This window comes from Botryllus schlosseri, unplaced genomic scaffold (genome assembly GCF_051294905.1).
Source record: "Botryllus schlosseri isolate E-star unplaced genomic scaffold, Bs_hap1 Bs17a, whole genome shotgun sequence".
NCBI lineage: Eukaryota > Metazoa > Chordata > Ascidiacea > Stolidobranchia > Styelidae > Botryllus > Botryllus schlosseri.
The window spans coordinates 1,700,684-1,728,074 of record NW_027648626.1 but is presented as its reverse complement, the minus strand read 5'-3'; the positions used below and the strand labels follow the sequence as shown (position 1 = coordinate 1,728,074).

Below are 27,391 nucleotides of genomic sequence, written 5' to 3'. Positions count from 1 at the left end.
CTGACCCGTCGGGTAATTGTATTGTGGATCGAGAGGGCCTTGAATGTCTGATCAATAAATAGATTGTAAACGTGATGTGACAAAAGCGATATTTATGCTATTGCCCAAGAAGCCAAACATACATATACACTGGTCGTCGTTTGAGGAAGTTCAAGGTGATGTCATTTGCGGATCACGTTTGCATGATAACTTTATGCGTGTGTTTTTATATACCACAGGTAATTATCATAGCGCTGCCAAGATTCTGGTGGAATTGGAGAAGACTTTACCGAATTTGTTGATGGTGAAGCTTCGACGTGAGCAATTAGTTTGTCAGAAGTCTTTGTTTGACGATATGATAACTCCGGTGTTTTGCTGCAGCAAGCTGCCACCGGGGACGCTACGAGTTCATACTACCAGAACTACTGGAACTATCAACAAAAGCCAGCAGAGGCAAGAATTGAGTATATTTTGGAAGAAAAAAATATCAATCATGATAAATATTTTTTGCTACAGGCAGCAGCCCAGCAGCAGTACCAACACAGTACACCAACAGTACACCAACAGTGAAAGAAATTTCATTGAATACAAATTGAATACCGCGGGTGCAGAAGCAAATTGAAGAACGCTCACGAGATGGAAGCATAATACCAACAGTGAAAAAAATTTCATTGAATACAAATTGAATAACGCGGGTGCAGAAGCAAATTGAAGAACGCTCACGAGATGGAAGCATATTTCGTCTTTGTTCTCATCCACGAAACTCATAAACGTCGTAAAATTGTTTTGGATTGGATTTAACCATATCCGCCTGAAGTATATGAGCATGTCAGTTTTGGCCGGGGCCTGTCGGCTTTTGAAATCACTTACTTTGGTTCTTGGAGGCAGTGCGTATTTGGGCCTTTTCTGACCGTTGCTTGCCATTTTATGAGTGACTTTTGCTCGGATCTTAGCGTCCGGTTTGGGTTTCCCATGTGGTTTTGATGGTTGCGCGCACACTTTCGGTGTCGAGGAGACTAACGGCGGTGTTCGTCGGCAGAAGTCCTTCGCTGGTGACGATCCAAACGATATCTGTGATTGTAGCATTTTCAAATGGTTCGCTTGTTAATAAAGCGCAAAATGTGCAGTTACTTCGCTTAGCAGTTGATCTGTCGTCGTATCAAAGATGTCAGGCTTACGCCGTTTCCTAATATGCTTTGGTGATTTCGGATCGATGTTCTCCGGTTCCGCGATCGTTGGACTCTGGATCTGGAATTGCATGCATGCTCATTTGTGAGCAGACCTACTATACGTATATAACCAACGACTGCCGAACGAGCAGACGCGAACGAAGCGATGAAACTCTCGGCGACGGCCGATGCCGGTTGGGGCACGGCTTTCTGTGCTAGTGTTCGTCGTGACCCGATCCCGGAAGTGGCCCACCGATCCCAAATCGGCTCGCGCGGCGGAACGTGTTCGCGCGCTGACCGGCGCGCAAGTTCCAGATCAGCGCGAGACGGCCGGTAAACGACCGGTTTTCGACGGCGGGCGGGGCGGCTCGATCGAGCTGTGCAAAATTACCACATCTACTTCCTAAAGCCGCGTTTCGCGGAGCTAGCAAGACCCGCAGCCCCATCTGACCCGCGCTCGTCTGACGGGCAGTTCAGACCTGTCGGGCGATGACCGCAGCCCGGTTCTGCCACGTCGCCAACCAGTACTACAACGCGGCAAAAGTCCATTTTGCACTGTTGCACATTAAGCACTGTGCTTGCCTCGCCGCCGCGCCGCGCCGCCGCCGGGGCTCGAATCCCTCCCACCAAAGGCGAAAATGAAGAGCGAAAAAGTATACGGTATGGTTACGCCCGAAGAATGTAGAAGGGCAAGAAGTGCGAGGGTCATTGTTGCGTCATGCCACTGTTACGTTGCGGCATCCAGTTTGGTCTCAAAAGACCACAAAAACAGCCTGAACCTATGTGTGAGGCTGTAGTTTTCGGTCATATTGGCAGTGATATTTATGGGATTACGCCCGCAACTGGGATATTGGACATAGAAACCAAGGTGAATTTATGTATTTTCGTTGTCTGCTGGTCGTTTTTATTTCAGATCACCCCGGACTACCACAGCAAAATGCATTTCTGGGCTGCATCAACGAATTGTAGGCCTACATATGGCGATATATTTAGAATCTCAACCTAAAGGCTTCTTGTGAGAATTGTATCCTGTTGAAGCAGGAGATGGAGCTAGTAAGATTCAATATGGCCAATAGAAACTTTCCGCATACATACTGTAACAGCATAGACCACCCAATACGATATAAAGTCACCCATCTTACAATTTGCAGCTACAAGGCCGGTGTCAGGAGAAAGATGAAGAAATTGCGCGTTACTATTATGATTAAAAGTTTATTGAGTCGTCCTTATCACCTGTTTACGTCTTGTATGCTACGGAATACAGTGCAAAGAAATTCAGGGAGAAACACGAAGAAATTGCGCGGTTGAAATCGCTGGTAATGCGAAATCATTGTGAAATTAATTCATTGAGAATTTCGCTGAACGCTTCAGTTGGAAACAAATGCCAGGACCCCAACTTTACGAAGTTTTGGGAAAATTGGAGCGTATTTTCTGACCGTTGTTTGCCATTTTATGAGTGACTTTTGCTCGGACCTTAGCGTACGGTTTGGGTTTCCCATGTGGTTTTGATGGTTGCGCGCACACTTTTGGTGTCGAGGAGACTAACGGCGGTGTTCGTCGGCAGACACGGGGTAATCGCGATTAGTAATCGCAATCAATTACGACGATTACAGCATTTTGAAGTAATCGTAATCGCAATCGATTACATTCGAAAAAAATCCGAAGTAATCGTAATCGACTACTTCCCATATCTAATAGATTTGTTTGTGAAAGAACGATTACTTTTTGTTTATACAAGGACTATGACATATAAACTGAATATTAGTGAACAAGAAGCGTTAGCACAAACGTCTGTTTTCAAACGCCACTGACTCATTATTACGTCAGAAGTATTAGCTCCGCTCGTCATTGCGTAACAAGTATCCACACATAATAAACAGACATGCGATGGACATAGTGTGTGGACATAGTGTGATTGTATGAACAGTGAACAGTGAACACCTCCCGTGGTGTATATCAGGTTATCAATACACTACAGAAGCCGCTACCTCGCAGCAGGATATTGATCACCACTCTGCCTGTAGTTTCAAATAGTAACTTATGTATTAATGTTTGGTTGTGCTTAGTTAAACGCAGTTTACCATTGCTGCTTGGCGAGCAGGAGGCCTACGTACGCACGTGCAGTCGTGCACCTGACGAAGATTCGGAATTTTGTATACTCGTCGAATAAGACAATGCACAACGAAGCATTACAAACAAACAGCTGCTGATACATCTCATAACCGAGGCAAGCTTAGCCGTTTCTCGTGACAGCAGCTCGCTGTATATGTATTAAGTTGAAGGCAGAATTTTTATGTTAACCATATCTTATTCTCATATAACTACTTGAAACGGGCGTCAATCGTTATTTCACAGTTCGTTACTTAGCATTTGGACCTGCCGCCATAACCATCCGCTTATATAGCCTGACATGTTAGCGTGGGTTGTAGCTAGAATCAGCAATTCAGCCAAAACAGCAATTCCCCTGTCCAACCGTTGGTCAATTTTCAAGAGTGAATATTTCGTCAATAATATTGGTTATTGCATTATATTACTATTCATTTATAACCTCTCTGAGCCCCGAGTGTCAGATTTACCTGTAAAGCTGGGGCACGTAATTCATATTCATAGCATCTGGTATGTTGTTGTAATTACTGTATGTTGTTAATTCGCAACCTCCAGTCCGTTGTATAATCACAAGATATTGTACTCGCCAAAACGTAGCAGACTAAAAGAATATCTTTCGTGAGACGCACACACAAATTGTCATGGCTTTATTCTTTTGTGGTGCGCCGGGTGATATTTGCATTGCGGGCCCAGATTGGAAGGACAGGTGTTACTAGTCCCGCCCACTCAGCGCGGCTATTGACAATGGACGAATACCCTAAGTTTCGGCCAAGGTATTTCTTTGGTATCACATCCCGTGGAGTTGCGTTTTGGCCGAAACTGCATATCTGTTTTGGTGTGTTGTAGGATCGTGGCGCGGTAATGACCGGCTACGAAATGCCTGTTCCCATAAAATATAGCCTATGTATGAACCAATTCGCAAAAGCGTTGGAGCGCTCACTGGACAAAGTCAACAGCGACAAAAAGATGTGTTTCATTGCGGGAGATATTAACATAAACCTTCTAAAACACAAAGGCAACGCATACTCCAACGCCGTCAAATCCGCCGGTCTCTACCAAATGATCACCGAGCCTACACGCATAACCGAAAAGTCAAGGACTTTGATCGACCACATATATACCAGCTCGCGCGACATGGTAATCATTCCATTTGTCATTTCGGCAAAAATCAGTGACCACAACCATATTGGTTTTCTATCACAATAACAACAAAGGACACCCCCCGAAACATATCACCTCTGCAGACGACGAGAGTTAGTGGACGAAGAAGCGCTCGATGATGCCGCATTCAATCAATTTAAAACATCAGCCATCCCCCACATTTCGGTAAACAACTTTGACGAAAAATTTGTTGAGTTTATGTCTGCTATCAAATCACTGCTGGGACAATTTGCACCTCTACAGCGCCTCTCGAGAAGTCAAAGAAAATTGAAGCGAAATCCGTGGATGACCACAAAGCTGATTCAACTTATCCGTAAACGTAACCGGTGGCATAACCGAATAGACACCAAGAACTGCACAGAACATGAACGAGAAAGATTTCGACGTTTCAGGAATCGCACCGTGCATCTTATTTCCAAGGCAAAAGCAAAATACAATGAGAGATTTTTCAACAGACACATAAAGGACACTCGAAAAACATGGTCAGGACTTAACTCTCTCCTACATCGAAAAAAAGGCCATAACTCTGTTTCGGAAATTGTGAATTCGGATACCGGAAACAAACTTTCAGACCCGGCGGCGATCGCGAATCACTTCAATGAGTATTTTTGTAACGTAGGCCCAAATATTGCTTCTTCTATTACAAAACCTGTGTCGGCCAGGTCAGAGGTGAGATCGATATCCCAGTCAATTGTGCTTGAACCTACGACCAAATACGAAGTAGAAGTAGCCATCCACAAACTGAAATCACACAAGGCCGACGGCTATGACCAAATCCCATCATGGTTTTTAAAAATGATAAGCCTGCATATCGGTCAATATATGGCCCATTTTTTCAACTTCATGATAGAAAATGGAGTCTACCCAAGCTATCTAAAAAAAGCCAGAGTAGTCCCTGTACACAAAGCTGGGGATAGAACTAATGTCACCAACTACCGTCCGATATCCGTTCTCCCATGCATCGGGGTTGTATTCGAAAAGTTGCTCCTCTCCCGCCTGTCCTCATTCCTCGCCAAAATGTCTGTCATTTCCCCTCAACAATTTGGCTTCCGAAACAAACACCAAACCGCTCATGCCCTCCTAACAGTGGCCGAACAGTACTATGATATCTCAGAGAAGCGAGATGTGGGATGTAGCATTTTTCTCGACCTAAAAAAAGCGTTTGACTGCGTAGATCATAAAATTCTCATCTCGAAATTGGCGCGTTACGGACTTCGGGGCCCACAACTTGAGCTCATGAAAAGTTACCTCACTGGACGCCAACAAATGGTTGCGATCTCAGACACCTTGTCCTCTCCTCACCCGGTGACCTGTGGTGTGCCCCAGGGCTCAGTACTTGGACCGGTCCTTTTCACCTTATATGTCAACGACATCTTTGAAACCTCCTCATTGAACACCACACTGTTCGCTGATGATACTCACCTCCTCTCTTCCGCATCTTCGACGGCAGAGCTGGATGCCCTGACTGGTGACCAAATGCCCAAAGTCCATGAGTGGACGGCCCAGAACAACCTTTGCATAAACGCCTCGAAATCGCAATTGCTGACAGTAAATTCAAAAAATAACCTAACCGTTACTATCGCTGGTCAGCCCGTTTCCAACACAGATAATGCCAAATATCTCGGAGTTTTACTGGACTCGAACATGTCCTGGAAGAGTCATATTCAGTCCCTAGAAACTAAATTATCACCGAAGTGCGGCCTGTTCTACAGCCTTAAGCGCTTCATGCCAGCATGGGTTCTCCTGATACTCTTTAAATCCTTAATCCAATCGAAGTTACATTATGGCATTCTCTGTTGGGGGGCTGCCAGTAAAACTGCACTCAAGCCACTGCAGAAACTACAGCACAAAGTACTCCGAATCATAGCTAGGGCCCCAAAGGGACCTGGGCTGGCCATCCAATAAGTCGCTGCTGAAGAGATTCGGCGTTCTAAACATAGAAGATATGCGGAAACTAGAAATCGCCAAGTTCCACTGCGGTCGTTGCCCCGAATATTTCAATGACTTCTTTACCTCTGAATCAAAAGCGCACAAGTACAACACACGCGCGTCCACGTCGTCCAAATATCATATGATCGACCGAAAAGATCATCGCTCCATCAAACATGCCGGACCTTATGTGTGGAACAGTATCCCGCCGGCCATCCGACAGTCGACGAGCATGTCCACATTCAAGTCGAAATACAAGCAATTACTACTAAATAAATACAGTCCATCCTCAAGATTACCGGACCACGACTGACTTATCGATCTCGCTTCCCATGACATGCCGCCCTATTTCTTGTCGCATTCTTTTTCTATACTATCTTCTTTACCTTCATTCAGTGTGCATGCCTCCTCTTTACATCGCCTAGGCCAAGGTGGGTGTCAGATTCCATAGACTACTCCTTGTCGCTTCGACATCTTCCTGTCTTTTCATTGTATCGCATTTTTGTGGTGTATTGAACTGATAAAATTGCTAATAAACCAATGATGATGATGAAGACCAGGCAACATTATCCGAGCGCAACTAATTATTGTGTCCAACCTATGCAATAGTAAGGACAGGCCAAGTCAAGAACTCGTATTTGACGTATTATGACACGCAGCAGCAGAAATATTATCAATTAAATTGGCTTCAGAACAATATAATTCTTCACAATATGATAATATTTTCAAATTCGCAGTACACACTGGCCTACTGCACAACGCAGATCACAGCTGCAGGATAACTGAGCTAAATCTCGACCAAAACTGGTCAACGCTCCAGATTACCTGACCAGGATCTGACATGCACTTCACCTACTGTCATATGCCATTGCATTTCATAGCTTGTCCGTCTTATGCTATCTCGCTACTTTTCATTCAGTGAGCATGCCTCTTGTCTACATGCTCTTGCTAAGCCAAGATGGGTGTCTGACCAAAAGCTCGAAAACCGCTGTCCAATCGTTTACCTTCAATGGGGTCGGCTTAGCGGCTCTGGCAAGCGACAATATTCGCACTTCCTTTTCCTTCACCATTTTCTCAAGCTCTTGAATTCGGATATCTCTTTTCCCAACTGCATACTCAAGATCGGCGATATCGTTCCTGCACTTATCCATTTCGTCCTGGGTCTTCTTTACTTTGCCCCCCTCCATACTGAGCAAGTCCTCCGTGTCTTTCTGCAGATGGCAACAAGTCAAGGTAAGTACACAAACTGAATTGATGTACGGCGAAACAACAGACCAGGTGCTGTCGGAGAAATTTGACTTCTTTTTTTAGTTTGGTGAAGCTGTTGTCGCGGTTGGTCGCTTTGCTTTGTATGTCGCCTTTCTCCTGTTCCAGCTGCTGCATTTTCTTTCTCAACCCATCTTCAAACGACTGCCGGGAGCCTAACAGCTCTGTCACCTATGGAACGGTGGAGGTGGTCAGTAACGAAGTACTTCTACTTTTCAGTACTCAAGCAGCACTACTTGCTCGAGTGGTTATGATTTTAAACTACTTCTACTTCTGTTTTTAGGCAAAATGAGGCGTAGAATATTTCTAGGATTTACCACTTCTATTTGTACTAGAGTAGCAATTTACGACATTACATCTACTTAAGTCCCAATGATGACTACTTTGACCAACTCTGCGGGATGATGTTCAGAGAATATTCAAATCTTAGGCCAATTTGAATGTTTCAAACTAGGGTGGTTATCACAGACTACATCATGGGGATCCCGAACAAAGTCATGACATTTTGTGTTATAGTCAAGCATAGAGTATAATGAAGTAAATGTACCAGTAGACCAATTCCCAAGCATTATCTCTAAACCAGGGTTCTTAAACTTGGGAGTCAGTGAACTAGTTTTTAGGGGTCCGCAAAAGGACAAAACGTCATCAAGAAACTACAAAAACATCATCCTTTGAGGATGACGTCACGAGAGGAACTGTATCCACCTTGTCTAGTCATCAGTTATCTTATTTTAGGCATAGAATAGCCTGAATATTGTCGAGCTTGATATGATGACGTTCCATTATTCGGCTTCTGAAATTTTTGGGGTATGACATCAAAAAAGATCAAGAACCACTGCTCTAAACATGATTAGCAATCACCTACCATGAAACGATCACACAACAGGGTTTTCATGATACCTCGTGATTGGCCTAAGAAATATAGTTGAGTGTTAAAACCCTCACATTTGTGTAAAATATGTATGCGTGGTTATAAAATAATGAAAATATTCAAATAAGGAATTGCTTCAATAAATACAACACTACCCAGCAAACACAAAACCGTAAAAGGATCATCCGGGATCATCTCGATTAGGTTCTAATTTTCTAAGTGTCGAGGGAATGTCTAAAATACGTAGTAGGATGGTCTTGTGGTTATATTCAATCAGAATAAATTCATACTCGGTGTTGTTCCATCTCATGCATTAGGCTTCGTTATATCCGGTAGTTAACCTAATAATGCAAATTTAATATCTCTCGCGGGTACGACTAAAATACGTAGAAAGGATGACTTTGTCGGTACATTCAATCACGATGAATTCTATCCGGTTTTGTTCGATCTCATGCGGTAGCTTCGTTCTATCCATTAGAAAACAATGTTCTCCCTTCGTTTTATTGCGTGAGGATGTCACCGGTGTTGTATATTCGTGTTGTTGCTCTATGGTCGAATAGTTTTGTTTTCCTCTGATATATATGATCTTCATTATATATATATTCGCTCTTTCGGTAATCTCGCATGTTCAACGAGTATGGTAATAGTTTTATTCAGAGAATAACTAAATAAGTGATATGTTGTACGTTTAGGAATATGATTATCGATGCGTGACTTCTAGAATATTTCGGCGATTCAAATTTTACGTCATCGCGCCATACAAAGATTTGAAGCGCAACAGGTCGCAGCCAGGCATAGTTCGCTCTTTCTGTATGGTAAATGCCGTAAATATATAGGAATTGTGACTGACTGAGGTAGCGGGTTAAAGGTATATATGCAGTAGCATATAGCTTATGGGGTATTTCGAATTGCCTGTAGTATATGACGCCTAGAGCTGTTTGACTTTCTGCAAAACAGGTGTAGACAACTATAGAAAAGTTTCAGCTTTTCCAGGTTAGAATTAGAGCTAAACCGTTTTTCCGAATTAGATTACAATTATATTGCTGGCATTTCGCTCTAATTTAGTGAAATTAGACCACTATAATTCGCTTCAAACATCTGAATTACCGGTACCTATACCTACGGTATATCATAATATTTATGCTTGAATTTTCTAGGTATATAAGTCATATAGATACATTCCTGTAGAACACTGATTCATGATTTTATAAAAGTTGGTGCAAGAATGGACATTTTCAACTTGATGTTGATTAATGGAGCAAAATTTGATATTTGAGTGCAATTATACCTCGAATCCAGTGACAAGATTATTAATCGTTGAAACCAAACGCAGCTTGATTATGTTGGCCCAGAGAATTTGGCTAGCCAGACCATATTGATGGAATATGGTCACAGTAAAATAATATTTTGGGCTATTTTACATGAACTTTCCAACATTTGATTTGATATGTCCACTAAAACAGTTGTTATTCTGCTTTCGAATAAGACCTTAATTGCTGATTTCAATGGTAACTGTGTTTGTCAAAGGCTGCAAAGGTAATTTCTTTTCCTTGTTAGATGTTTATTTGTTTGTTTGTGGTGTTCATGGTGGTGGTTCGACTACACTGGTCATTTTACACCAGGCCGGTTCTTCTTATTATTATTCCGTATCTGCCCGATTACCAGTGAAATCGGCACTTAGTGAATTCGGCCGCACAAACTCGGCACTTGGTGAATTCGGCCGTGGTAGATCTCGTAGCGGTACCGGTCACCATGATTGGTTACTGGAATGTTTGCCGGTGAACTTGGCACTTTGAGTGGTTGTCAATGTTGTACGGCGGTCAGGGCATGCGTAGATCACACAGTCACGGCGTGATTAGATCACAGATTGCGTAATTGCGGGAAATAACGCGACGCTCTTCACTTGGTGAACTCGGCCCTTGGAGGAATTGGCACTAGAACACCTTCGCATTAGAAATGCATTTAGTATGAATGAACAGTATAAAAAAGGAAATTTAAACGTGTCGTGGCTCGTGGTAGATCTCGTAATCTTGGGATCCTTCAACCGTGTTATCGAGACACCCTAATCCCAGAGTGGAATCGTCTCTCCAAAGGCAAAAAATAATTTATTTTGACGTGATCATGCGAAACATTTGTTGATGAGGAACACTGGCTTGTCGTGATCGATAAACGAAGAAGCGCCGCTTGATGTTCCACAGTTTTGATCTCACATACAACGCCAAGATCCATCTTCTCAAAACTTACACGACACAGGCCCGTGACTCACGCCATCGATTCCAAGCAGACCACGCGTGGTCGGTATATGAGCGCTGTGTTATTTCCCGTGGCTACGCAATCCGTGATCTAATCACGCCGTGACTGCGCGATCTACGAATGCCCTGACCTCCTTACAAGATTGACGAATCACTTGATAATACTATTATTAGTTTGATAATTCATATTAATAGCTGTAAATACACTTCATTTCAAAATTTCCCGAGGGCCGAATTCACCAAGTGTCGAGTTTGTGCGGCCGAATTCACCAAGTGCCGGGTGCATCGGCAACCATCTGCCCACTTACAGCACGGCCCACTCCTAGGCTTTTTAAGACATGGCTATGCGAATCAGATGGCGAGGAGGAGCCTAGATAAACGGCCAACACTTCGGTAGGAATTATGGAGTCGACATGTCACGCTCGAACCCGCAATTCATTGGTGTTTAGCTATAATGGAACGTACCACTACGTTTCCTCGCCATACCTTGTAAAATGAGACCGTAGCATTTGGCATTTCGTGTGGCAATTGACTTTTGTGTGGAAAATTGTGTTCGTTTTAGAACTTATCCGAAACTTTTATTCCGCCATAGATTGTATATGATAAAACAATATCGGAATTGATCCTAGAAGAATTCCAAAGCAACTCACCACAAAGGAGGATTTAAAGAAGTTTGATGGAAAATTGAATGAAAGCAAAAGCCTTTGCAAGAGATGTGGTATGTTGAATCTGTTTTGGTATTTTTAAATAGGCCTACTTTGTTGTGCCGATAGCAGACAGTATATATAAACATAAGATGTGGAAGCTATCAAGGTGTTTTTAGAAATTCAGTCAGTCAAAGTGGACGATCGTATTGCTTGGATCATATTTAGGCTTATTTTAGCATCTTTGAGATGCAACTCTAAACGTAGACGGTCATGAACAGTAGGGCTCTTCAAAAATGACTTTTTTTCTCAAATCGTACTGGCTACTTGATAAAATTGTTAGGTTACCTAATTTAAGCCTACAAACAAAATATGGTTCAAATCCAGCCAGTATCCGCTTTGCTACAAGAGTAGAAAGTTCCTATTTATTATATAAAAATGAATAATAAAAAATTTGAAGATTTTCTGTTAACCCCATGAAAGTGTTAGGCTGTCTATAGAAACGATGCTCACCAAATTTGGTTCAATTCCAACCAGTGGAAGCGGAGTTATTGCTGTCGAAAAATTTGGATTTTAATAAAATAGTACTTACGGTGAGCACAACTTTAATAAGTAAACAAAGAATCGGTCACCGTAAATACTATTTTATTCAAATCCAAATTTTTCGACGGCAATATCTCCGCTTCCACTGGTTGGAATTGAACCAAATTTGGTGAGCATCGTTTCTATAGACAGCCTAACACTTTCATGGGGTGAACAGAAAATTTTCAAATTTTTATTACCTATTTATTTTTATATAATAAATAGAAACTTTCTTCTCCTGTAGCAAAGCGGTTACTGGCTGGAATTGAACCAAATTTTGTGTTTAGGCTTAAATTAGGTAACCTAACAATATTATCAAGTAGCCAGAACGATTTGAGAAAAAAAGTCATATTTTAAGAGCCCTAATGTCCATGTGAGAGAAACGTTTTAGGGTAGACCTACTCATATGTCTCGCAGCGTTCTCTACATAATTGTCAATTGCGATACAAACTGTTTGCTTGTATTGGTAAAGCCATCCAACTTCGAATTGTAAAATGTTGGGAGTCTTGATATCAAATTTTTGAAAGGTGCACTTTGAGAAGATTTCGGAATCTGTCAAATTATACAAAAATTTAGCAAATTCTTTGACATATTTCATCTATTTGGGACTCGATCAACGTAAAAGAATTGGTAATCATTTTATACAATGTATTGTATTTGTAGTTGAAGTATAGTAATAATTCTTATGGTTACCGCACTTGTAACGATTCACGGCCATAACTGGAATAAATAGAATGATGTAACTTTCAAATTGTCATGCATTTTGCAACAACATTGTTCTCAATTTTCAAGGTGGTGACCATTCGAGGAAGAATCACCCACCGGGAATTCACGATCCGTAAACGCGGCCGACTGTTTCTCTCCTCAAGCGGAAGCGACAGAGAAGAGGAACGAAGAGAAAAAAGGAGCAGAAATAGCAAGAGTGTGACAAGTCGCGTCCGTTCGCTTTAATGCGTATTTCCATCCGCGAAGTAGTAGGTGGGAAAACTAATGGGCGTTTGGTTAGGGCTTATATAAGGTTGACTCCAGCGCTGTATTTGCTAAATGTTGTCATGAAATAGGGGTGGTGTCATTTGGTATCAATATTGACTATTGAAAGACCATTTGTTAGTGGTCATGGATTTGTTCGGCCAGTATGCAGTAATTTCTGATGGTCACTTCCCGGGCTTCTGTTCTCTAACCCCTCATGATTGTTATTCTGCTTCTAGTAAGACTGTCGATTCTAATGTTTTATCGTATCATTTGTCGGAGGTTTCGCTCGCTTTATTTACAACGTTTTGCTCTCTGCTAGGTCAATTACTGGCTGAGTATCACTACAGCCTAAGAAACTGCACTAATTCTCATTTTAATGTCTTGCTGGTTATCTTGCTGTCAATTCTAATAATTTATTAATGTCTATACCAGTGCCGCCACTCGAATGTTTTGTTCTCTGTACACAATATTGTTAGGTCTTCAGCTTTCCAGGCAGAGTATCATTCCACTTTCTAGACTTGAGTATATATCTCTCCAACTAGCTGCCAAATAACTGATTCATTTGGATTGTTGAATTGATCATTTTGGACAGAATGTGAAGAAATTTTAGTCAAGAGTTCTTTTTGTGTTAGTGGCTGTTTTCAAAGAGTGCTGAAGTAGTCATCGTTGATCTTGATAATCAAGTAGAAGTGACGATTGAAGTCAGTTCTCTAGTCATATAATATTAAAAAATATAATAATAAAACTTGAGTGGAAATAGTTCAGAATCGAATCCATTTTAGTAAGTATGGGTGAAAAAAATGTAGGAGTCATTCGTTAGTCGCTACCTCTGCCATTTTCGCAGTACGAATGTCTTAGCTATTAATCTTCATTTTATTTCTGCAGGGTGTTGAAAAAAAAAGGCCGCATGCTGGTTATTTACCTGGCTCATCAGAAGATGAAACCTGATGATAAGGACTGTTTTCACTTTCTTTCTAAAGACATTTGTTCGTTTGTTCGTTTTATTTTTTACAACGGCATTATTGCCAATTCGTTTGAAATTAAATTATCACAAATGTGATTAATATGTAGTAAATAATGTGGTGTGTGTACGCAGCCGTGATCAGGTTAAGCCCATAGTGGTAGAAAACAGGTTATTATATCAGGATCTTCTTCTAACGTAGGATCTACATTCTACTCACCATGTTTAAAGGCTGTAGCATCTGCATAATATTTACATTATTGAAGGTCATGGAAAAGACGTTGAATTGAGTCGACACAAAATCCCCCTTTCTACGACCTGCCGAGATCTAATATCTACTATATCGGCACGGCTTTTCTACATCTTTGGTCTGTACTGTGTTTGCTGGGTAGAGGTGATCAATAACAAAGTACCTGCACTACTTCCTCAAATGGTCATGACTTTGGAATACTTCTATTTCAGTTTTTGGGCAAAGATAGGCCTAGAATACTTGCTTTTATACTTACTCGGAAGCTGCTTCTTCAATTTGTACTGAGCAGAAATATACGTTGTTACTTCTACTTGAGAACCAATGATGGGAACGGTAAACAATAATATCGTAATGTGTTTTCCTTTCCTAACTAAACATTTCTTACAGCCAGACTGTTCTGAGTCAAGTGTACCTGTTTGATGCTGGTGTGATCAGACTAGATGACCTTCATGGTCTTATCGATCATTCCTATCTAATACCGAATACTGTGCACGCATATTTTCTGTACCACCATCACTGCCGTTTGTTATGTATTTTGGTTCGATGAAAAAATAAAGACTCTCTCTCTCTCTCTCTCTATAATTTCTTCTCACATCGATCAATCACCACAACAGAACCAAAAATGATAATAACACAGTAAGTAGGGGCCTACATGGAACACAGGTATGACATCCAAAACAAACTAAACAAAGAATAATAAGAAAATTACTTTCTCATTAGCGCTGGCGAGGTCCTTTTTCATCTTTTCAACATCTTCCTCTTTTTCTTTCAATTGTTTTCTGAAATTCAAAAATCAAATCAAAAACTCATTCCTGACAAAACACAACTTGCTTAACCCTGTTAAAATCGGATATCACCTGTGATATCAGCTACTTCATTTGACCATATATTTTTTTGTCTTCGTCCTAGACGCTTCATTTTTGCTTGTAGGGAAAGCTAGCAATCTTCTGATTCTTATGATACCTAATTAGAAGGTATAAGGCATGACAATTTTCGAGAACCGGCGATCTTACGTGAGGAGTTCGGCCGAAAATACTTATGCCTAAAAAAGTGGTTATCACCCAAAATTTTCAGATATTTTCCGAGTAGGAAATATAGTCAGAAATTCTGCCAGAACATCAGAAGTAGACTTGTAAGGTGTTCTGTGTGATTTTTCACCGTTTCGAACATCAAACCTTGTTGTGGGATGTATTCTGAGGGGTTTGTTAATTGTGGTCACGCTTCAGTGATTTTCAAGAACATAGTCAAGAAGTTCATGACCGAATATCAGTCATAAACAGGTTTACTATGCCTGCAAATGGTTGGATACCACGTACCAAGTATACCACGTTGTTTCATGCCATTAACTGGGCGGTAGGGATCCGATTCGGTATTGATCTTGAACTTGACCATTATGATCACTCACTGACCACGCCCATATGTAAATTTTTATGAATTTTTCATTATTCGATATCTGGCGAGCCGCGTTGTATACGGCCATGGTTGACGGCTTGTTCGAAACCAGGCAAGGGTGGCTACGCACTGATGCATCATTTTTGACTCTCTGACGCTATCCTGGAGGTCAGTCTTGAAAAATGACAGAGAGAAAGAGATTTTTTTTAAAAAGTTTGTTTATTTCGTCTTATAAAAAACCTAGACATGCCTTGGGGTATCGATAGAGGGCCGAAACGGTAGAAGGCTATACCCCGCCCGCTTTTAAATTGAAACAGCTCAGATTCAAGTCTCGGCGTAGAGCCTCGATCGCCTTCCAACTTTTTGCGGACCATGGCACGCGTTCATATCGTCAGCGACTTTTCAGATTTCTTGAATGTTAACTGATTATTATTATCGCAAATTATTTTACTGCACCAACACCTCGCCTGTTAATCATGCGTTGTAGCGCCGCCAAAAATTCCTCAGTTGTCATGTTGCTCGTGAATCATCATGCTATGAGGGCATGTAAACAACGCCGCCCTAGGACTTCATGTACAGAGGCCTTGTAAAATCCAAACCGACCCGTGAAAAGCCGGGAGAAATGCAGACGCGTTCCGGGGGACGAACACCCATTTTCGGTGCAGATGTGTCGTGCTGTGATGTGATACACCACGCATTGGCGCAAAACTCGACGAACTTCATTCTGAATGTGAATGATGTGAAAGCGTTCCCGCAAAATGGCAATTGTCCTATTTTTTGGTGAATGAGCGGCTGGCTTGTGTACTTGTACACGTAAAATCAATTGTTCAATTGGTAGTTCCTTGGCTGGAAGGATTATGGGAGCTTTAGCACAATCAGACAACTCCGACATACACAGACGATTTCGAGTTTTAGGATCGAACCGTGGAACCATATCTCGGAAGTCACACGTTGGCTGGAACATTTTGACAAACCACCAGCTGTTCAATCAGCAAATCGAGACTTTTGTATCTAACGAAACAGGTGCGCCTCCGCCAATTTCAATTCATTGTGCCCTATGAATTTGTTTTTGCAATCTGGATCGAGTTGTCATGGCTACGCTCTATTTTCCAACGTCCGCGTTAACCGGTAAATATCTGGTACTCCTCACCAAGCATATGCAGGATTAATGTCAAAATATGAATGACCCAAAGACAGAATAAGCCAACTTCTATCGTCGTTAAAGCCACTGTTTTAGTGGTTTATCACTGCATTCAACCGGCGTATTAATGCCAATTCCATTGTTTGCGAGTAAAGGTATTGGTACCGTTATATACTATTACGTATATGAGGGTTACCCTATTTTTGTAACTCAAATTCCGGACACTCTTTAGCACCCACGAGTGGGTTTTACAATGAGATATGAACGCATTGTCACTCAATATGACGTCGTTGCATCGACACTTTGCTATCTTTTCATGGTATCGCAGTCTTGTGATGTTTTGAAACGATGAAAATATTAATAAACCTGATTGATTAATTGATTGATTGCACTAGCAAAACTTCGCCTATCGACTGTATATGGGAGTGGAGTGGAACGTAGGTTCAGAATTGGAAAATCTCTAATGTGCGCTCTATGGTTATTGCTTGGGTCTACAACAGCTAATTTCTTCACGGGCCGGAAGAAGTCGTCTGTTAGACCTTGTCTGGGTGTTTGCAGTGTTGGGATGACTCGAGTCACCTTTTTGTATGACTTGACTTGACTCGATTCACTTTGCCAAAAGGACTTGACTTGACTCGGCGTATCAAAAATGTGGATTGACTCGCGACTCGGAGCAAAATTCAAGAGTCAATTTCAAGTTATCATGTCATCGGTGTCAATAAAAATCATTGTGTCTTGCATACGGCCGGATTGCTCGCGAAACGCTCGTGTAACCCGTGAGAGCGACTAATCATTCAATGATCGTGCGTTTCACTGTGCCTCCATTGTTCTTTCACAAATAAATTGACCGCAAACGAAGTGCTCGAAGCTTATAGCTTACGAGGTCGTAAACTAGTACAGTTAAGTAATTTAATAGATAAATGTATATTTCTGTTTTCTGTTCTTACCTTGACCAAACCTCTTGTTTTATTGAAATTGAATTCGAATATAGTTTAGATAGTCATAAACCATCGGCGTATGCTCGTTTTGTATCATATCAATTTGTAAATGTGTAATGTACAGAGGTGGTCAAAGTAGTCAAGAATGCTACTCAAGTAGAAGTAGAAGTAGCGACGCAAAAATCTACTCAAGTACGAGTGGAAGTACTGTCTCCATAAGCAACCTAAAACTACTTGAAGTCGAAGTAGAATTGACTGACTTTAAAAGTACTCAAGTAAGTAAGTAGTTTTGAAAACTGCAGTCTTAATTCGTTCTCAAGGATTGTAAAAAGGTTCATATTGAGCTATGCGAACGGTGACGAGCTTGATTCATATTGATGCATACCAGCATCCCAGGTATCCAATTGTCGATAGCATTAGCATTCGTCCACATCATGGGATGAAAATGATAGTGTTGATATGAAAATGCGATACTAATCCTCTGTTTTCTCGAACAGCACGTTTTAGAAAATAGCATGGTGTGGCGCCATCCCCCATATTATAACGCCCGTAGTTCAGTCGAAGAGCAAGACGGAGAAGTTGTGTGGGATACGGTGTAAACACTTTGCGCGATTACTAAACGTTAATAAAAAATATGGTGGACCGTAAAAATGCCATACTGTGTATAGCTTTATTTCCGGAAACTAAAGGCATTACTACACTTGCTTTATACTTCAACATGTATGTTAACCAGACAAAAGAACTGATATGAATTATAACTCAAAGTACATGATGCTGGGAATTGAAAGTGAAACATAAATAGCTTACTACTTATGAAAGCGTAATATGTAATTCATGCCTTCAGTCCAGAAAGTTTCAAAGGTGGTATGCTAAAACAGCGCTAAAACTATCAACAAAAAGTCAGAGTCCACTTTTCCAGGTTAGGACACACCATGGACATTACGATATGACAAATAAATGCTAGATTGCGAAACATCAGATTCAAACGTTATGATGAGCCATATAAAATGAGATGAATTATTTCATATATTGACGAAGGGCGACAATGTGGTGTGAACGGAACCACGCCAACCCGCTACCTAAATTATATTCATCGACACTTTCGTGAAATCATACTGATCACTTCGTATCCACTGCGCGCGAGGCGCGACGAAAATTCTGGGCTTTACCCAACTTTTATGAAAATTAAATGTTGATACTCCGTGAAAACAGCCCCGAAAATCCTAAGGGTATATTCCTAATTGGAGTATCAAACTACTTCTACTTGACAAACTGAAAATAGCGAAAAGTAAGTAAGTAGATCACAAAATATTACGAAGTAAAAGTAGAAGTGGTGAAAATCAGATCTACTTGAGTAAGTAGCAGAAGTAGAGGAAAACTACTTGATAGGGTGGAGTGAAAAAGACTTTTTTTTTTCAAATCAAAAAAGGCCTTCCTCAATCCTGACAAATGACCTAAAACTTCAATTAAAAGTGACTTCAGGGTGTTGCCCCCATGTTCCAGCCGGCAACCCCCCAATTTCTGCGCGTGGGGGGGTAAAATGGCCCATTTTGGCAACCGCTGGTCGTAGAGTCATGATATATAGCTCAAAATCTGCGGAAGCATCATGTTTCTATCTGTCTTCTGAAGAAAGTTCTCTCTATTGTGAACACAAAATGAGTTATAGCCAAAAAACTATATATACGCACATTTTTGTTGAAATTCAGCATTTATTCTGACGAATTGTGATCTGTCATTAGTTTTTTTAAAGTAAAGTAACACACTGGCAATACCGAATAGTGGGCCCATATTACAAATATATTCACAACACAGTCCTTTTAAAATCGGTTCAAAACATCATAATGAAACACTCACAATGAACGTCTTATATTAAAAATGCATTCTTTTGTCAAGTTTTTTCATCAGTTTACGAGACTTAATTTTTCGGCGAATGAGGCCATCTCGTCTTTGAAATCCCGAAACTAGTGCTGATGCATCTGTTACGAGCTTTACATGTCGTTCCACTGTTTGATTATGGCATGGATGAAACATACTCAGAGGCTTCTCGCGGCATTCTTCTAACTCTGCATCAGTTAAGTGCTCAATCGCTGAAGAAAGTTGTTGATATAAGGTTCAATATCAACCAACTCGTGGTATACCTTTGCTTCCAAGTTCAACTTTGAGACGCAGAATAAACGAACAGGACCGCAGTTCAATTGGTTGGAACCGCTATGACTCTCAATATCCAGGAGTGAATTTTATTCAGCGGCATGTTTTCGAATCGCCAGCACCTTGGTCACACCCAATTGAAAAAAACTATGTGGAAGTGTATCTTGTTGGCCAGTTACTTAATTCAAAAAGCTCTCACCACCACTTATGGCCTTTCAAAAGCTCCCATAGGAAATTGTTAGTGACTTAAGTAAGGACCAGTTATATGCTCATTGCTCATAAATGTGCTGGGCAATTATTCAAGGAAATGCTGATGAAGATCTGGCTTACTTGGAGATTGGACCACCGGTTGCGCATTCAAGATGGCTAACTTTAGGATGCAGTGCAGAGTTTTACGGTATTAGGCTATGTAACGGTTAATGAACCGCCTTTGAACCTGGAGATTCTGGTTCGTTTTTGCCTTGAAGTATATTTTCCAACTTGGTTTTATAGATCAAGGGAAACAAACATATAACACATGGACCCAGAAACATCTCCAACTTGATTAAACATGTTTTGAATTTCTCTGACCGAAACGTTCGAAAAATTGCTCCGAATGTGGTGATAAGAAACGGTTATTCCGCACACCCCGAAAATATTATGATTGCAATGCTGGTAGATGATAATGAAGACATACGAAATAAGGGTGTGACCAAGGTGCTTGCGTTTCGAAAACATGCCGCTGAATAAAATTCACTTGTGGACATTGAAAGTCATAGCAGTTCCAACCAATTGAACTGGGGTCCTATTCGTTTATTCTGTGTCCCAAAGCCAAGGCATACCACGAATTGGTTGATATTGAACCTTATCAACAACTTCCTCCAACGATTGAGCACTTAACTGATGCAGAGTTAGAAGAATGCCGCGAGAAGCCTCTGATTTTGTTTCATCCATGCCACAATCAAACAGTGGAACGACATGTAAAGCTCGTAACAGAAGCATCAGCACTAGTTTCGGGATTTCAAAGACGAGATGGCCTCATTCGCCGAAAAATTAAGTCTCGTAAACTGATGAAAAAACTTGACAAAAGAATGCATTTTTAATAAAAGTCGTGAAATGTGAGTGTTTCATTATGATGTTTTGAACCGATTTTAAAAGGACTGTGTTGTGAATATATTTGTAATATGGGCCCAATATTCGGTATTGCCACTGTGTTACTTTACTTAAAGGGCCATTCCCAACCTGGACAACAAAAGTTGGAACCACCACATTCCCTAATCTTCTGAAATTTGGTACATGCATAGATGAGTTAATTTCGAACACAATAAAGTTTATTTGAGGAAAATTGATCCCCGGGGTCAAAAGTTATGCCATTTTAGAAAATTGACGATTTTCTGCTCATTTCAGCTCTGCAGCATTCAGGTTTATCAATGTAAAATTCAAAAAGGTGTAAACAGATGTGGGATTACAGTTGAGATTTGGCACTAGGTTTTTTGAGTAGCTAGTATATTGGTCTGTATTCTCATGTGGTATTGAATGCCATGCGGTGTAGTGTTAAAGGTTAAATTGAGGCGAAACGTGGTCGATGGTCTGAAATCGGTCAAGCGTTACACAATTTAGAATGCGAATTGAGCAAAACCTTATAAGTATATTCCAGCGAGTAGGGTATCATATGAAAGCTGGTTACAAAGACAATTTTCCATAGCTTTTTCATTTTGGTTTTTTGACTGTAAGGTGGGGAAATCGCCATCTCAAGAGTACACTGCATTTGTACATGGATATGCGTAAGTTTGGAATACGGTAAACCGATGGTTCCCATACTTTTTTGACTCAACACCAGAGGTGGCCAGTAACGAAGTACTTCTACTTTTTCGAAGTACTCAAGTAGTTTTCCTCTACTTCTGGTACTTACTCAAGTAGATCTTTTTTACGCTACTTCTACTTCTACTCCATAATATTTTGTGAATTACTTACTTACTTTTCGCTATTTTCAGTTGGTCAAGTAGAAGTAGTTTAATCCCCCAATAAGAAAGATAGCCTAAGGAATTTCGGGGCTGTTTTCACGCAGTACCAACATTCAATTTTCATAAAAGTCATGTAATATACCCCGAATTTTCGTTGCGCTTCGCGCACAGTAGATATGGTATGACAAATATGTTTTAACGGAAGTATAGCTAAATGTAATTTAGATACCGGGTTGCGTGGTTCCGTTCACACCGCATTGTCGCCTATATCAAATATTTCATCACAGTATATATGGCCCCCCATAACGTTTGAAACTATCGTTTCGCAATCTAGCAATAACCTGTTATACCAAACAGGCCATGACGTGTCCTAATCTGGAAAACGTGGTATTTGACTTTTTTCAACATTAGACCTATTTTAGCAGACCACCGTTGAAACTTTCTAGGCAAAAGACGTGAAATATATTTTCCGCTTTTTAGAAGTAGTATTTGTATTTTTCTTTCAATTATACGAGTATTATACGTTGAGTTCTAATCATAGTTTCAGTTCTTTTGTCTGGAGAACATACGTATTGAAGTATAAAAGCAAGTGTAGTAATGCCTTATATTTTCAGAAAATAGAGCTATACACTATATAACAATTTTACGATCTGCCATATTTTTAATTAACGTATAGGTATACTAATCGGGCAAAGCGTTAAAGCCGTATCCGACACAACTTCTCCGTATTGCTTTTCGACTGAACTATAGGGGCCTTATAATATGGGGGAGGGCGTCATGCCATGATATTCTCTAAAACGGGGTGTTCGAATAAACAAAGAATTAGTATCGCATTCCATATCAATACTATCATTTACATCCCATGATATGGACGACAGCTTATTCTGTCAAAAATTTACACTTCCTGGGATGCATCAATATATGAATCAAGATCTCTACACCTTCCGCATACCTCAATTTGCAGCTTTTTATCAGTTCATGCTAACGAATTATGACCGTTTTCAAAACTACTTACTTACTTGAGTAGATTTAAAGCCAGCAAATTCTACTTCTACTTCAAGTAGTTTTAGGTTGCTTATGAAAGAAGTACTTCTACTCGTACTTGAGTAGATTTTTTCGTCGCTACTTCTACTTCTACTTGAGTAGCTTTCTTGACTACTTTGACCACCTCTGCTCAACACACCTTGTTAAGCTCAACTTATATTCATCACTACTCCTGAAGACTATATGTCAATTTCCAACAACCTATTTGAAACCAAGAGCTGTTCCTTGGGTATATATATTAATGAGAAAACAAATGACCTAACCGTTTACATCGCTAGTCAGCCCGTTTCCAACACAGATAATGACAAATATCTCGGGGTTTTATTGGACTTGGACATTTCCTGGAAGAGTCATATTCAGTCCCTACCCTAAATTATCACCAATCACTAATCCAATCGAAGTTACAATATGGCATCCTTTGTTGGGGGGCTGGCAATAAAACTGCACTCGAGCCACTGCAAAAACTATAACATAAGGTACTCCGAATCATAGCTAGAGCCCCATAGAAGCCTGTTGGTCCATCCAACACAACGCTGCTGAAGAGATTCGGTGTCCCAAACATAGAAGATATGCAAAAACTAGAAATCGCGTAGTTTATGTATCAGTTCCACTGCGGTCGTTGTCCCGAATATTTCAATGACTTTTTTACCTCGGAATCAAAAGCGCACAAGTAGAACACACGCGCGTCCACGTCGTCCAAATATCACATGATCGACCGAAAAGATCATCGCTCCGTCAAATATGCCGGACCTGATGTGTGGAACAGTATTCCGCCAGCTATCCGACAGTCGACGAGCATGTCCACATTCAAGTCGAAATACAAGCAATTACTACTAAATGAATACTAGTCCATCCCCAAGCTTACCGGACCACGACTGATCTATCGATCTCGCCTTCCATGACATGCCACCCCATTTTTGTCGCTTGCTTTTTTCTATACTATCTTCTCTATTTTCATTCAGTGTGCATGCATGCATTGTTGTATTTGTATTTCTTCAATAACATATTATTTCTTCTGTGGTAATTTTGCCCGTCGCCCATGTTAGCACAGCGTTGTACTGATGTAGAGTTATCCAAACGCAGTTAATAAACTGCGTTGCCGAGGCCCCAGCGTTGCCTATTTTTATCTCCCGCGGCCTCTAGGAATTTTGAAAAGTGGCCCGCGACCCATTTTGAGTTGGCGACCCCCTAGGTCACCCTTACTCCCGTCGTTAACTTCCGTCGTTAGCCCGCACCTATGTTGAATTTCCTTACCTTGACATTCAGAGCACTATCGGTAGAGTTTCTGCTGAAAAATAAAACTCTGAATGTCAGAGTTGAGAAATTTTGCAACGGACGGATAAACGACGGGAGCAATGGGTAGCTATTCTCATCATAATCATTGGTTTATTAGCAATTTTATCAGTTCAATACACCACAGAAATGCGATACAATGAAAGATAGGAAGTTGTCGAAGCGACTTGGAGTAGTCTATGAAATCGGACACCCACCTTGGCCTATAGGCGATGGAAAGAGGAGGCATGCACATCATCATCATCATCATTGGTTTATTAGCAATTTTATCAGCTCAATACACCACAGACATGCGATACAATGAAAGATAGGAAGGTGGCGAAGCGACTTGGAATAGTCTATGAAATCGGACACCCACCTTGGCCTAGGCGATGTAAAGAGGAAGCATGCACATTGAATGAAAAGTAAAGAAGATAGTATAGAAAAAAGCAAGCGACAAAAATGGGGTGGCATGTCATGGAAGGCGAGATCGATAGGTCAGTCGTGGTCCGGTAAGCTTGGGGATGGACTAGTATTCATTTAGCAGTAATTGCTTGTATTTCGACTTGAATGTGGACATGCTCGTCTACTGTCGGATAGCCGGCGGGATACTGTTCCACACATCAGATCCGGCATATTTGACGGAGCGATGATCTTTTCGGTTGATCATATGATATTTGGACGACGTGGACGCGCGTGTGTTGTACTTGTTCGCTTTTGATTCCGAGGTAAAAAAGTCATTGAAATATTCGGGGCAACGACCGCAGTGGAACTTGGCGATTTCTAGTTTTCACATATCTTCTATGTTTAGGACACTGAATCTCTTCAGCAGCGACTTGTTGGATGGACCAACAGGCCCCTGTGGGGCTCTAGCTATGATACGGAGTACCTTATGTTATAGTTTTTGCAGTGGCTCCAGTGCAGTTTTATTGCCAGCCCCCCAACAAAGGATGCCATATTGTAACTTCGATTGGATTAAGGATTTAAAGAGTATCAGAAGAACCCAGGCTGGCATGAAGCGTCCAAGGCCGTAGAACAGGCCGCATTTCGGTGATAATTTAGTGTCTAGGGACTTAATATGACTCTTCCAGGACATGTCCGAGTCCGATAAAACGCCGAGATATTTGTCATTATCTGTGTTGGAAACGGGCTGACCAGCGATGTTAACGGTTAGGTTATTTTTTTAAATTTCTCATTAATATATACCCAAGGAACAGCTCTTGGTTTCAAATAGGTTGTTGGAAATTGACATATAGTCTTCAGGGGTAATGATGAATATATGTTGAGCTTAACAAGGTGTGTTGAGTCAAAAAAGAATGGGAACCGAACCATCGGTTTACCGCATTCCAAACTTAAGCATATCCATGTACAAATGCAGTGTACTCTTGAGATGGCGATTTCCCCACCTTACAGTCAAAAAACCAAAATGAAAAAGCTATGGAAAATTGTCTTTGTAACCAGCTTTCATATGATACCCTACTCGCTGGAATATACTTATAAGGTTTTGCTCAATTCGCATTCTAAATTGTGTAACGCTTGGCCGATTTCAGACCATCGACCAAGTTTCGCCTCAATTTAACCTTTAACACTACACCGCATGGCATTCAATAGGCTACCACATGAGAATATAGACCAATATCCTAGCTACTCAGAAAACCCACTGCCAAATCTCAACTGTAATCCAACATCTGTTTACACCTTTTTGAATTTTACATTGATAAACCTGAATGCTGCAGAGCTAAAATGAGCAGAAAATCTTCAATTTTTCAAAATGACATAACTTTTGACCCCGGGGATCAATTTTCCTCAAATAAACTTTATTGTGTTCGAAATTAACTCATCTATGCATGTACCAAATTTCAGAAGATTTGGGAATGTGGTGGTTCCAACTTTTGTTGTCCAGGTTGGGAATGGCCCTAAAAAAACTAATGACAGATCCCAATTCGTCAGAATAAATGCTGAATTTCAACAAAAATGTGCGTATATATAGTTTTTTAGCCATAACTCATTTTGTGTTCACAATAGAGAAAACTTTCTTCAGAAGACAGATAGAAACATGATGCTTCCGCAGATTTTGAGCTATATATCACGACTCTACGACCAGCGGTTGCCGAGATGGGCCATTTTACCCCCCCACGCGCAGAAATTGGGGGGTTGCCGGCTGGAAAATGGGGGCAACACCCTGAAGTCACTTTTAATTGAAGTTTTAGGTCATTTGTCAGGATTGAGGAAGGCCTTTTTTGATTTGAAAAAAAAAAGTCATTTTCACTCCACCCTACTACTTGAATACTTCGAAAAAGTAGAAGTACTTCGTTACTGACCACCTCTGGTCGGACTTCACCGTCTTCAAGCTCTCGAGGCTAAACAACGGGCAGTGAATGCAGAATCGGAATGAGACGGAAAGAGGATCTTACGATTTGGTGCGGACATCTTCGATTTCTGGGCTGATCTTGCTGTTCTCCGACTGTAGTCTCTCTATCTCTTGATCTTTTTCCGCCAACAGGGTGGATTGATCATTTATTTGTGTCTGTACACACAGAGAAATTTTCAATCATGGCTATAGATTTTGGTGCTTGATAGAGCCAGAGCCTACCGCATGAGTACTGTAAATTTTCTCAGCTCACCGAACGTTGTGTTGGAGGCAACATGTTAGGCTACCACAGTATGTGAAATTGAAATTAATCAACAGTAAATATATCTAATCTAAGCTAAAGCAGCAATGTAAAGAACTAGACTGATATATAGAGTTAATGTCTGCCTTTGAATGGTTGATATTACCAACCGCAACCAATTAAGCTCATATCATGTATATTGTCCATTAGTTGCTGTGTTTGCTGCTCACTCCTATGAAATTAGACGAAAAAGGGTAATTGGATGACCAATCTGCCAATAAAATCAAAATGCTGAAACGGATACTAGGCTACTTGCAGGCCAGGTTTACTTTAGATAGAATAAGTACATACCGTCAACTCTGTCTCTATCTTTTCTTTGGCTATTCGCGTTTCTTCCATTTCATTCTTCAGAACATCCATGGTACGTGTTAGGTTGGTTTCCTGGAATAGAAATACCATAGGATTCAAGATAAAATATGTTGAAATCAACGACGGATTGTGATGTCACCTTCTCTGATGCAATGGACAAACGTGAAACTAAAAAAGCAATGTGTTCGTGGCTTTTCTTTTGCATATCATCCTTGGCGATTGACAGTTCCTAAAAACAAATCCGACCAGATCTGACAAAATCGAGAAGTTCCTGAAACAAGTCAATTTCACTTGTTCTGACGCCAAACGAACCATTAACGATGAGATGTTTTCATTCAACCTCGAGAGTGTATTCTCCATTTCAGCCTTCAAGCGTTCAATGCTTACCGG

General features: G+C 40.9%; 2 protein-coding genes and 1 long non-coding RNA gene across 3 annotated transcripts; 2 read left to right on the top strand and 1 right to left on the bottom strand.

Annotated features, from left to right (window-relative positions):
* LOC145459672 (pre-mRNA-processing factor 39-like) lies at positions 1-1,109 on the top strand. Its single transcript, XM_080338239.1, has 4 exons — positions 1-155; positions 219-296; positions 361-432; positions 496-1,109. The coding sequence occupies exons 1-4, from the start codon at positions 95-97 to the stop codon at positions 573-575; spliced, it is 291 nt and encodes a 96-aa protein (XP_080194365.1). The 5' UTR covers positions 1-94; the 3' UTR covers positions 576-1,109.
* Positions 428-27,391, bottom strand: LOC145459671 (uncharacterized). The gene is made up of 10 exons (XM_080338238.1): positions 27,293-27,391; positions 27,141-27,230; positions 26,984-27,073; positions 26,435-26,547; positions 14,852-14,921; positions 7,620-7,781; positions 7,349-7,555; positions 1,111-1,227; positions 850-1,050; positions 428-790 (listed from the first exon to the last, which is right to left on the bottom strand). Exons 1-10 carry the CDS (start codon positions 27,359-27,361, stop codon positions 731-733), a joined length of 1,179 nt encoding a protein of 392 aa, XP_080194364.1. The 5' UTR covers positions 27,362-27,391; the 3' UTR covers positions 428-730.
* On the top strand, positions 10,777-13,995 carry LOC145459700 (uncharacterized). Its single transcript, XR_013921544.1, has 3 exons — positions 10,777-11,451; positions 12,752-12,937; positions 13,817-13,995. It is a non-coding gene; the product is annotated as an uncharacterized LOC145459700 (long non-coding RNA).